General features: G+C 35.1%; 1 protein-coding gene across 1 annotated transcript; it reads right to left on the bottom strand.

Annotated features, from left to right (window-relative positions):
• Window positions 1–135: 135 nt before the first annotated feature.
• Window positions 136–16,266, bottom strand: LOC117328706 (protein SGT1 homolog). The gene is made up of 13 exons (XM_033886202.1): window positions 16,234–16,266; window positions 16,090–16,138; window positions 14,772–14,862; window positions 13,533–13,602; window positions 9,551–9,621; window positions 8,373–8,426; window positions 7,548–7,582; window positions 6,358–6,503; window positions 5,915–6,011; window positions 4,039–4,146; window positions 3,348–3,453; window positions 2,972–3,165; window positions 136–1,238 (listed from the first exon to the last, which is right to left on the bottom strand). Exons 1-13 carry the CDS (start codon window positions 16,251–16,253, stop codon window positions 1,131–1,133), a joined length of 1,149 nt encoding a protein of 382 aa, XP_033742093.1. The 5' UTR covers window positions 16,254–16,266; the 3' UTR covers window positions 136–1,130.
• Between the last annotated feature and the right edge of the window lie 918 nt (window positions 16,267–17,184).

Raw genomic sequence — 17,184 nt, 5'->3', positions numbered from 1 at the left:
GTATTTTTAATTCATGTTAAAGAGGTCGATATCGATCAACAATACGGCTATTCCATCCTGATAGCGTGAATCACTCGTTAATCAGCCTTTCTAGTGGATCGTGGTGGAGTATAGTCACGAAGCGAAGAGAGACAATAATGTTTGAGCATACTTTATTTAATGTTATTCAGTCATAAATAATACATTTTATCGAGAAGTAAACATTGAAATACTCGGATAGAAAATACTAAACCTCGATGATGTGGTGTTTCTTATCTCACTGACACCACAAACTGGTAATACTGTCCGATATTGTAAATTTACCACACCGCCAGCGAAGACTTGGCACTATAAAGTAGCCCTGGGCTAAAATGAATTAGGTCGTTAGACTGTTGGGTTTGGTTTGGTTTGTTTGTTTGTTTTTTTTTTTTTTTTTGTTTAACGTCCTATTAACAGCCAGGGTCATTTAAGGACGTGCCAGGTTTTGGAGGTGGAGGAAAGCCGGAGTACCCGGAGAAAAACCACCGGCCTACGGTCAGTACCTGGCAACTGTTGGGATATAGTGGGCAAACGTTACACAGAACGGAGTTACCCTTCTAGTCGCTACACAAAGGGACAACATGACTTGTGGTGACTAAATGCAAGATAATTACGAGGGAAGATTCTATTACAATTCATTGGTGGAAATGAAAACGAAGTTGGTCAGATGAATAAAATACACACAGAAATCCTATCGTAAAAACGACATGACTCGAAAAGGAATCGCATAATTTAAACAATAAATTTAATACTTTCTTAATCCAAATCAAATATTTCATCAATGGATACCCTCGATATATCCCAAGAAATGACAGGTATTTCCATGGCGCCAGCCGTTTGGCAACATGTAAGTATATGTATACTTAAATAAACTCCATGTACGTTAACTACACCTTTGGAGAAGAGGTGAAGAGAAGATTTACATTCAGGACCAGGAAAGTAAATTGAAACTTTATATTCAGGAGCTTACAACACATCAGTGATTAACTCCGTGTAAGATGATCAAACAACAACCAATAGACATTGTATCGAAAACAGTTTGAATAACATATCTGTCGTTGGAAACAAGTCTAGATAACAGCAGCCTTCAGATGATGTCTGTGGATGTAGCATTACGTGTCCCACTTTTTGTATTCCATACCGTCGGGGGGTTTAACATCCACCTTGTCTTTACCAACCTCATTCCAGTTTGTACTCAACACAGTTCCTCCAGACTCGTACTGTAACGATAGAAATATGTATGATGACCGTTAAGTTTACTATAGATATATGTATGATGACCGTGATATTAAGTTTACTATAGATATATGTATGATGACCGTTAAGTTTACAATAGATATATGTATGATGACCGTTAAGTTTACTATAGATATATGTATGATGACCGTGATGTTAAGTTTACTATAGATATATGTATGATGACCGTTTAGTTTACAATAGATATATGTATGATGACCGTGATATTAAGTTTACTATAGATATATGTATGATGACCGTGATATTAAGTTTACTATAGATATATGTATGATGACCGTTAAGTTTACTATAGATATATGTATGATGACCGTGATATTAAGTTTACTATAGATATATGTATGATGACCGTGATATTAAGTTTACTATAGATATATGTATGATGACCGTGATATTAATTTTACCATAGATATATGTATGATGACCCTGATATTAAGTTTACTATAGATATATGTATGATGACCGTTAAGTTTACTATAGATATATGTATGATGACCGTGATATCAAGTTTACTATAGATATATGTATGATGACCGTGATATTAAGTTTTCGGGGTCATAAAGAAAGGCTAACTTGTTAGAGGATGCTTATTCAGTATATAGTCCACATCTCCAACAAGGTACCAATCAACTAATCAAACATTTATATTACAGGTGTATATATACATACCTATATAAAGGTGTATGCCTCCAAGATACATATAACAAGAATCCCATGGACTGACTCTAAAAGACTCATGTACTAATGTAATATACATACTCAGTAGTAAATAAAATGACACTCTTGGCTATGGCAGCCATCTTGGACTTTTGAACCGACACGAAAAATAACAACACTTGGTCTAGACCGTCTCAGGATCAATCCAGAAAAGACAGAGCTGAATCCCACTGGTAGAACTTGAGAAGAAGTTTGAAATAGGTTCAGGAAAACCATGATTGTGCTATCATATTACAAAATGGTCGCCTTGGCTGCCATGTCAAAGTTTTTAGGAGACTGAAAAATAACAATACTTTCTTTGCTCCCCTTCCTTAACATCCTCACTAATTTCCAGCTTAATGACACCAGTGCAACTGGAGAAGAAGTTAAAAAAAGTGTTTTTCAAGATGGCTGGCGTGGCGGCCAACTTGGATCTCGGACCGAATCGAAAAAATAACACTTGGTCAGGACAATCTCAGGATCATTTCAGGTAAGTTAGAGCTGAATCCCACCAGATGAACTTGAGAAGAAGTTTGAAATCTGAAAAGTTTATGCATGGTGGACAACACAAGACGACGGACAAAGCACGATGACTATAGGTCATCCTGACCCTTTCGGGGCAGATGTCCCTAAAAATATATCATTTATTGTCCATCATAGGTACGTGATCCAAGCTTTCAGACTTTGGATTACATGGTACTCACCATTCATACTAAAGTCTTTTCAACTCGACTGATACATTCACATAAACACATGAATTCACTGTCTTCAACTAGAATAAATTCTGAACTAGGCAAAGGATTCCTGTTGTATTCCGAAAACATTAGGACAAACGAGTATAATTTCCAATTTAATACTCTCTCACTAATCCAGGCCAACTTCGGTGTCTGTGAAATATATTTATGGCTTATTTTCTCTCGTGACGAGGTCAATATTGATTTAATTATGACAAAAAGAAACAGACTTGCAACTTAAAGACACATCTTTTAAAATATCAACTCACAAAGGATTTCATCATTGCTTTCTTTGTTTCGTCAGAACCATCCCCGTAGATTTTCTGAAACAGGTTGTTAAGTGCTGCATCGCCCTCCGGCTTTTCCTCTTTCTCCTCTTTAGCGATGTCCGTCACCAGTTTGTCCCAATCTTTCGTGTAATGGCTGGAGGACGGGTATTTGTTAGCATGGTCACCCTCGGAATCTGCGAGTAAGTAATAGTTTCAAGATGTATATATTTTGAAGTGTTTACAAAATACAGACATAAAAACAACAATGTCTTCAAATTACATTGAAATGTATTTTTGATGTATAAACAAACGATACTGAAATTTGCAGAGCTTGTTTTGTGTGGAGTCATTGTAATGTCATGAAATAGAGACTTACGTGTGTCCATTGGTAATGAAGGTTGTTTGATGTTTTGAGTAGATGAGCCATCATCTTCTAGCCTGCTCCAGCGCACTCCTTCTATCTTCTTTAGTTTTATCTCAACCTAATAGACAAACACAACAGATTACAACAAATCGTGCATCAATAATGGCACCACCATAACATTATAAAAATCTGTCTCTATAGAAGAATTCACTATCTACTAAGTATAGCCAACTTAAACCATTCCAATGCTCCTTGCATTTACAGCCAGCAATATATACAATTATAAAACAAAAATGTAAGAAATACTTCAGCATGCACCTTATAGTAATCTTCACTTTTCCTGTACTAGTTTGATGTGTATCTGTTGGGCTGACAGTACAGTCATGTCATCAGTATATTATATATATATTATATAATGGGTAGCTTTTGATCAGACTTATTCTGCTGTGTATTTAACATGAATGTCTTTTTTTAAAGATTGCTTTTAACTTATCAACTAAAACTTTTAAATATTCTGATTGCTGGTTGGCACTGTTTGAACAGCTATGAAATTTCTATGTAAATTCAAAACATGTTAACTTCACATTACCATGAAGTAGTACCAGAGTAATGGTTTAACCCCTTCTAACCAGAGTATTAGAAGTTTAATACAACAAGAGCTGTTGTAGAACAGCATATCTTGTCCACTAGTGTAATACCTTACCTTCGTAGACATGATTTTGTACAGGGATTTTTCTGGTAGGATTTTGTGAGCTAGATCAAGTTCCAGGGTGTAGTCGCTGCCTGTGGGTAGTTTAATACATACACTCACCTGTAAAAACAACAATTTACCTATTATGGTAATGAAACATGTTGGATGTCTATGTTAGGGTAACCATAGTTACAGATTGTTGGTGGATGTCTATGGCAGGGTAACCATAGTTACAGATTGTTGGTGGATGTCTATGGCAGGGTAACCATAGTTACAGATTGTTGGTGGATGTCTATGGCAGGGTAACCATAGTTACAGATTGTTGGTGGATGTCTATGGCAGGGTAACCATAGTTACAGATTGTTGGTGGATGTCTATGGCAGGGTAACCATAGTTACAGATTGTTGGTGGATGTCTATGGCAGGGTAACCATAGTTACAGATTGTTGGTGGATGTCTATGTTAGGGTAACCATAGTTACAGATTGTTGGTGGATGTCTATGTTAGGGTAACCATAGTTACAGATTGTTGGTGGATGTCTATGTTAGGGTAACCATAGTTACAGATTGTTGGTGGATGTCTATGTTAGGGTAACCATAGTTACAGATTGTTGGTGGCTGTCTATAGCAGGGTATCCATAGTTACAGATTGTTGGTGGATGTCTATAGCAGGGTAACCATAGTTACAGATTGATGGTGGATGTCTATGGTAAAGTCTCCATAGTTACAGATTGTTGGTGGATGTCTATGGCAGAGTAACCATAGTTACAGATTGTTGGTGGATGTCTATGGCAGGGTAACCATAGTTACAGATGTTGGTGGAGTCATGGCAGGGTAACAATGTTACAGATTGTTGGTGGATTTGGATGTCTATGTTAGGGTAACCATAGTTACAGATTGTGGGGGATGTATATGTTAGGGTAACCATAGTTACAGATTGTTGGGTGGATGTCCTATGTTAGGGAACCATAGTTACAGATTGTTGGTGGCTGTCTATAGCAAGGTAACCATAGTTACAAGATGTTGGTGGATGTCTATAGCAGGGTAACCATAGTTCAGATTGATGGTGGATGTCTATTGTAAAAGTCTCCATAGTTACAGATTGTTGGGGATTTGTCTATGGCAGGGTACCATAGTTTACAGATTGTTGGTGGCTGTCTATGGCAGGGTAACCTATAGTTAACAGATTTGTTGGTGGATGTCTATGGCAGGGTAACCATAGTTACAGACTATTGGTGGATGTCTATGATAGGGTAACCATAGTTACAGATTGTTGTTGGATGTCTATGGCAGGGTAACCATAGTTACAGATTGTTGGTGGATGTCTATGTTAGGGTAACCATAGTTACAGATTGTTGGTGGATGTCTATGGTAGGGTAACCATAGTTACAAATTGTTGGTGGATGTCTATGTTAGGGTAACCATAGTTACAGATTGTTGGTGGATGTCTATGGCAGGGTAACCACAGTTACAGATTGTTGGTGGATGTCTATGTTAGGGTAACCATAGTTACAGATTGTTGGTGGCTGTCTATGTTAGGGTAACCATAGTTACAGACTATTGGTGGATGTCTATGATAGGGTAACCATAGTTACATATTGTTGTTGGATGTCTATGGCAGGGTAACCATAGTTACAGATTGTTGGTGGATGTCTATGGTAGGGTAACCATATAGTTACAGACTATTGGTGGATGTCTATGACAGGGTAGCCATAGTTACAGACTATTGGTGGATGTCTATGATAGGGTTACCATAGTTACAGATTGTTGTTGGATGTCTATGGCAGGGTAACCATGGTTACAGATTGTTGGTGGATGTCTATGGTAGGGTAACCATATAGTTATAGACTATTGGTGGATGTCTATGACAGGGTAGCCATAGCTACTTACAGATTGTTCGTTGATGTCTATGTGACAATCTTCCTTCTGAACTTTCTTTATCATGACTGTGATTATCACCATGGTCTCCGTCTGATACCAGTCATACCTACAAAACAAAAGGCACAATTATAGTTACAAACACCTGTTCAACATTCATACTGAACTGTTCAAAAAGATTATTTTCCTTTTTGACCCTTCTTAGCCAATGAAATGAGTGGTCTTATAAGGAAACACTTTGCTACTCTGTCTGGAATGGCCAACGATTTTCTTCAAGTTATGTAACAGTTTTCCTAGTAATAAATATAAGATAGTATTCCGAAAAAACTCCAATGGATAGACACAAAGCCAAAATTAAATGCAGGGTTACTCATTAAGCTATCAAAGCTAAGACTAATTTCAACAGGCATCTTAACTTCAAGAAACTTTATATCCCTATTCGACAAAAATACTACCTGGTACGTGGCCCTGTTGGCATGGTGACGTCTTGAGATGTACTATTGGAGGACGGTGTAACAGTAGGATCGGTGATATCCTGAGAGGTTATGTTAGGAACACCAGCTTTGGTGGAAGGGCTTATTGAGGAAGTACCTATGGAAATCTGAAAAAATGAAATAAAAAATCAAGAAGATTTATGGACATTGTAAATAATCAGTAAAATATATGTTCAAGTACAAACCATAAAGCACCAAATTTGCAGTGAATTTGTCCAAACTATTATATAAAAACCAAACACTACATAAAAAAACATACAAAAAGTAGAGATGTCACGATGTGTAACAAGAATCCAACACACCCACTTTAATTCAATCTCCTCGAATGCAATATGTCCAGAATACAAAAGGCGGCCCAGAGGGCCTGTATTGCTCACCTGGGTTATTTGAGCAAACATCAAAATAATGTTTATGTTCCATTTGCTAATAGCTGAATTTATTTGTTGATGTACAATTATGTTGTGGGGATCTAAACTGCTTCAAATACATAACCCGGATTCAAATTAAAGATTTAGCCCCATTATTTCTATAAATTTTAATCCCAGCCTCCTGGGGATGTTACCACTGAAATATCAATGTAATACATATATGCATTGCTTAGTATCAATATTGCCAAATTGACTCCTTTTGGCCCCACCCCTTAGGCCATTAGGGGGTCATGATCAGCCCCATCATTTGTACAATTTTTAATCCCTATCCCATAATGATGCTACCAGACAAATATGAGTGATATACATTGCTTAGTTCCAGAGAAGTCTTTTATATCAATTAAGCCAAACTGACCCTTTTTGGCCCTGCCACTCAGCCCCAAGATGACAATATATTGTTTGATATATAGCAGAATCTTACAGGGATGTCTCTACTACACCAAGGTCTCGCAATATAACTGAGGTAACATATGGCAAATGTATAGGTACCACGTCTTCCTGGGGATAATTACCCAGAACCCCAACCCTAATCCAGTGTCATTTCACAACATCATTAATTACTTATAGTTAGCTGTGTGACTTTTTACTAAGCTGTGTGACTTTCTTACTGAGTTGTGTGATTTTTTACCAATATTTCAAACAAATACATCTGTAAGATTTTCATCAAAAGGAGAAGCAGACAAGTTGGAAATTCATGAGTAAAATTGACTTTTGTATATTTACCTGTGATTGTCCCTGGGACTGTTCTGACCTGCACACTGGAAAATGTTAAAGAGAGAAGTATTACTGAAACAGTAGTATAATATCCTTAATTGTCGTGTTAAGTCACTGGTATGTTATACTGTTATAAAATAAAACCTTATATTATTATCACCTATAAACAGAAACAAATTCTCAAAATATCATAAAACTCAAAGACTGAGGCAAATATATTAGCTTTGAGGAAAAATTACATACAATGTACATATTGTATATAAAAACTGGAGGCGTAATGGGCCTGTAACCTTCATCTGGTGTTTTCTTCATTGATGATACACAGTCACTGCCCTTCAGTTAATCAAAAGAGCTGTTTGACCTCTGTGACCCTGATTATGTCAGATTCTTCCACCCACAGATCACAATTATTTTTTGGTTTGTGACAAGTTGCTTGAATGTTTTAAAATATTTTATCTCTGTGACCTAAAATATGGATCAAGGTAATTTTTGTGGGGCTTCATCCCAGTAACCTTCCAGCCAAATATCATATTATAGGCCTTTAGGTTTGTGAAAAGAAGTTTGAATGTTTTTGATATATTTGACCCTGTAACCTTGAATGTAAGTCGAGGTTATTTATTTTCGAAAGTTATTTTGACACTTCATCTCTTGAATCTTCCAGTCAGCAATCATTAATATAGGCCCATTGTTTTGTGAGAAGTCATTTAAAGGAAAATGTTGACACTAGATGGACAATGAATGGACGACGGATGACAGACAGACAACACACCAAGGTATTATACACAATATAAAACTGGTCTATCAGGAGGATAATTGTTTAAGAATGAAACTCACAGTCAATTTCTGCCTCACATTTCCATAGAAGTGTTTTCATACTATTGTCTTCAGCTGAAACAAGGATAGATTCTCATTAGTTTACACTGATAGTGAAACATAGATAAACATTAAAACTACACAGAGTCTCTGGTATTGACCATTAGCGTGCAGTCTAAGGTTGTTACACCATGTGCACATGACCTTGACATTAACATGTGACCTTGACATTTAGAGTGCAGTCTAAGGTTGTTACACCACATGACCTTGACATTAACATGTGACCTTGACATTTAGAGTGTAGTCCGAGAGTGTAAACCTTTTGACCTTCACCTGTACTGTTACACCATACATTTTGTAGTTATGACATGATATCTTGTAGTACCCTAATGAAATCTTCAGGCATACACATATATATACAGTCTACCCTCGTTATATCACCACATTTCGTCCGTGTCAATTATGGCGGTATAACGAGGGTGGCGTTAGTATCGAATCATGAAAATTACAACAGTAAAAGATAATGTTGTACCAACGTTTTAATAAATACACAATGAGTTAACATATAAGACACCATGGTATTGACCGTATATTTTGTAGCTTACAAATACACATTTACATATGTAATTTCTGAAAAAAGTCATTAATTTGCTCAAGAAGAACACGCTTTCGTATCGGAGTTTCCATCTCGACTGACAAAGCCAAATCGTTCATACCATAAATAAGAACACTTATTGAGCAGAAATCAGTCATGCTTTATTACAATCAAACCATACATGTGTGTAGATGTCACATAGATACATATATCTACCTGAGAGATAGAAAGCTCATTCAAGCATATAACTAAGTTACCTGTGAAAAAGGAAATAGCCTAATTCTATAAATAGAACACTAAAGAGTTCCTCGTTTGCAGAAAAAACGGACCAAGATGGCGATATCGTCGAGGGTAATAGTTATGAACGTGGCAGATGGCGGTATGCGAGGGTGGCGAACTTAACGAGGGAATTATATAGAAGGGAAATCCGTTCTAGGGGTGTAGGTGGCGGTATGTGAGGGTGGCGGTAGATTCGGGTGGCGATAGGTCGAGGGTACACTGTACATACAGACAAAAAGGCACTCACAATCTTACACAATGATGTATATGTACCTCACAGGGCATATGATCAAGTTACCTTTAATTTACATCCAAATCTACTCACTGTTTAATGATAAACCAATTTCAAGACATTCTTTTGCAGCAGCATACTTCTCCTGGTGGAATAAAGCAGTCCTGTACAATTTACAATAATCAAAGTTATAAAACAGCATTTCTTTGTCAACAGAGCTAGTACGTAATAAAAGCTACAACATAAGTTATAAAACAGCATTTCTTTGTCAACAGAGCTAGTACGTAATAATGCTACAACATAAGTTATAAAACAGCATTTCTTTGTCAACAGAGCTAGTACGTAATAATGCTACAACATAAGTTATAAAACAGCATTTCTTTGTCAACAGAGCTAGTACGTAATAATGCTACAACATAAGTTATAAAACAGCATTTCTTTGTCAACAGAGCTAGTAATAAAAGCTACAACATAAGTTATAAAACAGCATTTCTTTGTCATACATAAGTTATAAAACAGCATTTCTTTGTCAACAGAGCTAGTAAGTAATAAAAGCTACAACATAAGTTATAAAACAGCATTTCTTTGTCAACAGAGCTAGTAATAAAAGCTACAACATAAGTTATAAAACAGCATTTCTTTGTCAACAGAGCTAGTACGTAATAAAAGCTACAACATAAGTTATAAAACAGCATTTCTTTGTCAACAGAGCTAGTACGTACTAAAAGCTACAACATATATAAGTTATAAAACAGCATTTCTTTGTCAACAGAGCTAGTACGTAATAAAAGCTACAACATAAATATAAGTTATAAAACAGCATTTCTTTATCATCTTCGCTAGCCAAGGCCTCTGATTACGTTACACTCCACGAACCCATGGCGGATATAGTCGTGTTCAAACCGTCGCGCCCTGGAATCCCAGGGCACCCAATCAAATCGCGTTTTACATTCTGGCTTGGTTTCGCAGTAAACAAAAAATGCGGCACCCAGTACAGAGCTACATTGCCGACTATGTCATGGCATTTTACCTAAATACAAAAATCGCAATCTTTGGGGGAACATTCGCAGTGTTTGATCAATTCATATAAGTCATTGATCACATATCTCATCGAAATGACACCAAACCTCGATGTGTGTTTGTAAACATCACCGATGAAGTAAATTGGTAACGCTTGTTTTGATTGGTCGAAAATTTCATGCGTGAAGGGTGGTAATTTCGAATCACCTCTAGAGGGCCAGAACTGACGCCTATATCTGCCAAGGGTTCGTGGAGTGTAACGTAATCAGAAGCCTTGGCTAGCGAAGATGTTCTTTATCAGCAGAGCTAGTACGTAATAAAAGCTACAACATATATAAGTTATAAAACAGCATTTCTTTATCAGCAGAGCTAGTACGTAATAAAAGCTACAACATAAGTTATAAAACAGCATTTCTTTATCAACAGAGCTAGTACGTAATAATGCTACAACATAAGTTATAAAACAGCATTTCTTTGTCAACAGAGCTAGTACGTAATAAAAGCTACAACGATGTGAATAGATCAACACATGTACAAGTAAATTAATAAACATAAAAATATCAAAGTATTCTTTAATCAGATAAATAATAAGCTAATCAAACTTTTTATCGTTCAATATTAAATCATTGATTTATCTAACAAAGCAGAAGTTTTTTATAGTAGTACATGTACAGTAAGTATTGGACCAGGTAAACGAATATCAGGGAAGTGATTAATGTTTACCAATACACTGGAACATGTACAGTAAGTATTGGACCAGGTAAACAAATATCAGGGAAGTAATTAATGTTTACCAATACACTGGAACATGTACAGTAAGTATTGGACCAGGTAAACGAATATCAGGGAAGTAATTAATGTTTATATTTACCAATACACTGGAACATGTACAGTAATTAAGTATTGGACCAGGTAAACAAATATCAGGGAAGTAATTAATGTTTACCAATACACTGGAACATGTACAGTAAGTATTGGACCAGGTAAACGAATACCAGGGAAGTAATCAATGTTTACCAATACACTGGAACATGTATAGTAAGTATTGGACCAGGTAAACAAATATCAGGGAAGTAATGAATGTTTACCAATACACTGGAACATGTACAGTAAGTATTGGACCAGGTAAACAAATACCAGGGAAGTAATTAATGTTTACCAATACACTGGAACATGTACAGTAAGTATTGGACCAGGTAAACAAATACCAGGGAAGTAATTAATGTTTACCAATACACTGGAACATGTACAGTAAGTATTGGACCAGGTAAACGAATACCAGGGAAGTAATCAATGTTTACCAATACACTGGAACATGTACAGTAAGTATTGGACCAGGTAAACGAATACCAGGGAAGTAATCAATGTTTACCAATACACTGGAACATGTATAGTAAGTATTGGACCAGGTAAACAAATATCAGGGAAGTAATGAATGTTTACCAATACACTGCAACATGTACAGTAAGTATTGGACCAGGTAAACAAATATCAGGGAAGTAATTAATGTTTACCAATACACTGGAACATGTACAGTAAGTATTGGACCAGGTAAACAAATACCAGGGAAGTAATTAATGTTTACCAATACACTGGAACATGTACAGTACGTATTGGACCAGGTAAACAAATATCAGGGAAGTAATTAATGTTAACCAATACACTGGAACATGTACAGTACGTATTGGACCAGGTAAACAAATATCAGGGAAGTAATTAATGTTTACCAATACACTGGAACATGTACAGTAAGTATTGGACCAGGTAAACAAATACCAGGGAAGTAATTAATGTTTACCAATACACTGGAACATGTACAGTACATATTGGACCAGGTAAACAAATATCAGGGAAGTAATTAATGTTAACCAATACACTGGAACATGTACAGTACGTATTGGACCAGGTAAACAAATATCAGGGAAGTAATTAATGTTAACCAATACACTGGAACATGTACAGTACGTATTGGACCAGGTAAACAAATACCAGGGAAGTAATTAATGTTAACCAATACACTGGAACATGTACAGTTAGTATTGGACCAGGTAAACAAATATCAGGGAAGTAATTAATGTTTACCAATACACTGGAACATGTACAGTACGTATTGGACCAGGTAAACAAATACCAGGGAAGTAATTAATGTTTATATTTACCAATACACTGGAACATGTACAGTAAGTATTGGACCAGGTAAACAAATACCAGGGAAGTAATTAATGTTTACAAATACACTGGAACATGTACAGTTAGTATTGGACCAGGTAAACAAATACCAGGGAAGTAATTAATGTTAACCAATACACTGGAACATGTACAGTTAGTATTGGACCAGGTAAACAAATATCAGGGAAGTAATTAATGTTTACCAATACACTGGAACATGTACAGTACGTATTGGACCAGGTTAACGAATACCAGGGAAGTAATTAATGTTAACCAATACACTGGAACATGTACAGTAAGTATTGGACCAGGTAAACAAATATCAGGGAAGTAATTAATGTTTAGCAATACACTGGAATATGTACAGTAAGTATTGGACCAGGTAAACAAATATCAGGGAAGTAATTAATGTTTAGCAATACACTGGAACATGTACAGTAAGTATTGGACCAGGTAAACAAATATCAGGGAAGTAATTAATGTTAACCAATACACTGGAACATGTACATCAAGTATTTGACCAGGTAAACAAATATCAGGGAAGTAATTAATGTTTACCAATACACTGGAACATGTACAGTAAGTATTGGACCAGGTAAACAAATATCAGGGAAGTAATTAATGTTTACCAATACACTGGAACATGTACAAATTTCCATCTTAAAACATACCTGGACATGTTTATAATAAAGACTTGTGGTACATAAACTATGGAACGTGTTGCTCATGTATTAAATCTTTTATTATGACAGTTTTAACACAAAGTTGTAATAAAGTTCCACAAACTCTCCCCTTCCATCTAATTCCCTTATCAACCCCATACAACAACTGTATACTATCAACTATGCTTCCAGAAATTTGACAAGTTAGAAATTATTTAGCTTACCCTTTCCTGAAATAAGCTTTGCTGTTCTTTGGATTAAGTTCAATGGCCTTTTCAGAATCTTGTTCTGCCTCTGCAAAAGATGAATAAGGTTTAGGACAATGAAAAAATATATCAGGAGATTCATAGAAGATAAATCAAGCCAAGATTTTTATTATAGAGTTATATCAAGTCATGTAGTTGTATGTTATGTGTTCATAATTGTTTTTAATCTAAAGATCCCTAGGCATTTCAATTATGTTTAAGTCTTTGTAAACAATTTAAAATCATACTTCAGCTAAAAACTAAAATACAGGTACATGTACATCAAAATGCTACCAAATAAGAATCAAAGGCTGTGGAAGGTATTTTACAAACCAAGAATGCATTTGTTTTTTTTTAAATAAAAAAAATAATAAGTAGGATCAATAAATAACAATTCTTTGTGAATGCTAAGTGGTTACAAGGAGATTCTTTCAAAAAAATCCACTGCAAGTAACTAATAATTTTATATTTGGGGTCAGTTTTATTTACGCAAGATAAAAAAAAATATTGTCATGAATGAGAAACGTTTTATGAAGTGATAGATGATGATAGAATATGACATGTGCATACATGTGTATTTTGTTAACATATTAATATGGAAGAATAATAACATGACCTTCCCATAGGACTACAACAACACAGGTTTAACTTTTATCACCAACATGGGGAATTATCCTCTGTATAGATTTTATCATGTTGCTGTAGCCTAACATGTCTCCTGACTAATATGTATCAAGGACCCTAATCAATATCTGTCCAACAATATTTGGCACTGATAACATCCATTATGGGTACAATTTGTTTCAAATTTAGAGCATCAAAATAGGGGAGATAAATCTGACAAACTATACTTATATGTAGATCCGACATTCCAGATGTCCAAAACTCATGCATGTTTTTCCTGTCTGAATTGCTAAAATTTTGAGAACCCATTAAATCCACATATCCATATATATTGAGACTGATCAAAATTTTGGAAATGGGTGTTCAAGATTCTTCTGAAAAAAATCCTGCAAAAATACAAAGATACATTGTACATGTATGACAGATAAACATTTATGCAGACAAGATATTGGGGTAAATCACTTGGCTATGAATTTCATAATCATGCTGAAGCTTTCCCTTGGCAAGCAAGATAGCATATGAAAGGGTGGTGACTTGGCAATGATTGTCCTTACCCAATCCACTAACAGATCCCACAATTCATCAATTACTTACCCTTAAATTGTTCTAACTTGATGTAGACTTGTGCTCTGTGAGAGTATGCTTCCTCCTTGTCAGGTTCTTTAGTGAGCGCCTCTGTGTAAAGCTGCAAATATATAACAATGAGGAGTTAAGTCCTTACATAGGTGGAGAAGATGCATGGCAGGTTTGATTAAATCACAACACAACCCAGTAAAATCTTTGTTTACTATTATTATGATGGTATTGCTTGTTGTATCCAAATTATGGTACTGATATTTGGCCATAGCACTCCATTCCCCTTAATTCTATCCACTTTTGTAATCCAAATCTTATCTTTAAAAACAAGAATCATGCACAATTATGTTAAGCCTTTTCCTCTTTTCCAGTGTGGTGAATTTTAAGCAAACTTCACTGAAATTTGTATATATTTTCCCTAAATACTCTACTGTAGGTACAGTTTATCTACGGTATGTGTTACTTTTTTTTAAATATAAAAAGGGTTTTGCTAATGTTGTTTACAATATACATGTATATGACTTGGTATAAAGTTTATTGTATCATAAATATAAAGAATCCCTCTTTGTGCAGTGTTTTTCCATAACTGACTGCGCAAAACAACCTTATTCCTAATGCATTATAGCTTTATTTTCCCAGCTGCGTCTATAGATAAAAACTTTTAAAAAAACACAGAAAATCATAATGTTAAATATTGCTCAAAATAAATCAGAAAAAAAGACAGTTAAGAGTGAAAATTTTCCAAAAAATTCAGTCAGAAATTTCCCAAAATACCATTTTTTTAAGCGATATTTCTATTGGCATTTAAAGCGCTAGTAGAAAGTGGGTTTTTTTTATCAGTATGGTTAAAAAGATAAAAGGGGTGTACATGTGTATGTCATTGTGTTTGTTTATAAGGACTTGAAGGACTGTATGTGTATTGTGGTGTATTGAACTGCTGCTACCGGGGGTTCTACTATTGTGTAAGCGTGTGTGGGAAGAAGATGTTTTGTGTCTTTAGTAGCAGATATGTTTGAATGTGAACGTGTGTACATGTGCGTGTGTCTTGTTCTGGAGTCAGCTGAGTGGAGGATTTGCTGTATAGTCTTTAGATCTATCATCATTCTATCTGTCTATTGCTACATGTTTGTGACTGATTTTATAAAATTGCCTATACATTTCATTGCAACGATGTTGTGAGAGAATGTCGTAACATCTTATGAGAAATTACAGTGTAGATATATTCGATAAGTTTCTAAGACTTCTGGCTACAATAATCAGGACATAGTTACAGTAGACATGCAGTTTCTTGTTTGGAATTTGCTAGAACCTCCGGATCCAGAACATATACTCTTACCTCCAGTGCTTTTTGGTAATTTTCGTTGACAAATTCATCATTTCCTCGACTGAAAATGATAAAAGAACAATCTGTTTAACATATCAAGATGCTGGAAATATTTAGAAACTTCAAAAAAGCAAAATTGCACCAGTGATCGCTTACCTCAACAACTCGGCGGCCATGATGGTTTTTTGTAATAATAAAACCAAAATCCGGATTCAATATGAATATTACGGAATTTTATCAACATACAAAAAGATACATGTACATGTACGACGCAACCGTTCACCATAAAAATAAGTTATATACGTAAATACGTTAGTATATGTACATATATATAATATCTAGAATGACAGAAAATTATTGACTTGAACGAGATATTTACTTTTGTTTTATATATTCTACAGTACATGTATATATTGCAGTAGTGAACCGCGGTTCACTTTTGCCATTATGGTATATACAATGTATAGGCCTAGCTAGTGAATCACTTATGATAGTAGAGTAAAGATGCATTTTATTTTGTTTTTATCTAATTCTTATTAACTTTTAGGTCAAGCTAGGTTCCTATTTATTCATGGGGTAATGTTGATCAAATAATCAACCAAATTGTTTTAGATATATATCCTAGATATCAGATAATTTATATACTTTCTAAGATAAATTATAAATAATGTAAGATATATTATTTTTATGGGATGTATAAGATTTCTATTGTGTGAGTACAAGTATCGGTTTTTGACGAGTCGTCCTGATATAACCGTACCCAAATAAGATTTTTCGACCACCATTGTAATTGATTTTTAATGTTTAAACAATGCATTTCTATATAAACACGTTTTCATTATTTAGATATCTATTCAATGTACGTTAAAACAAACCAATTTTAGTCAGTAATATGAGATTTTCCACCCGATATTGTCACTGCTACCCGCTGTTTAGACCGAGCTTTGCGGGACGAAATGAACCTACCCCGTAGAAAACAAAAACAAAAACACACAACGATTTCAACTCGTGATGTTATTTTGTTGAACCTTTTAGTTATTCTATTTATTTATTTATTTATTTACCATCTGCAACTAACCAAATCAAAACAATACAGAAAATGAACTT

Source organism: Pecten maximus, chromosome 6 (assembly GCF_902652985.1).
Source record: "Pecten maximus chromosome 6, xPecMax1.1, whole genome shotgun sequence".
In the NCBI taxonomy this organism is placed as follows: Eukaryota; Metazoa; Mollusca; class Bivalvia; order Pectinida; family Pectinidae; genus Pecten; species Pecten maximus.
Note: the sequence above shows the minus strand (reverse complement) of the source record. Positions and strands in the feature narration are given on the sequence as shown.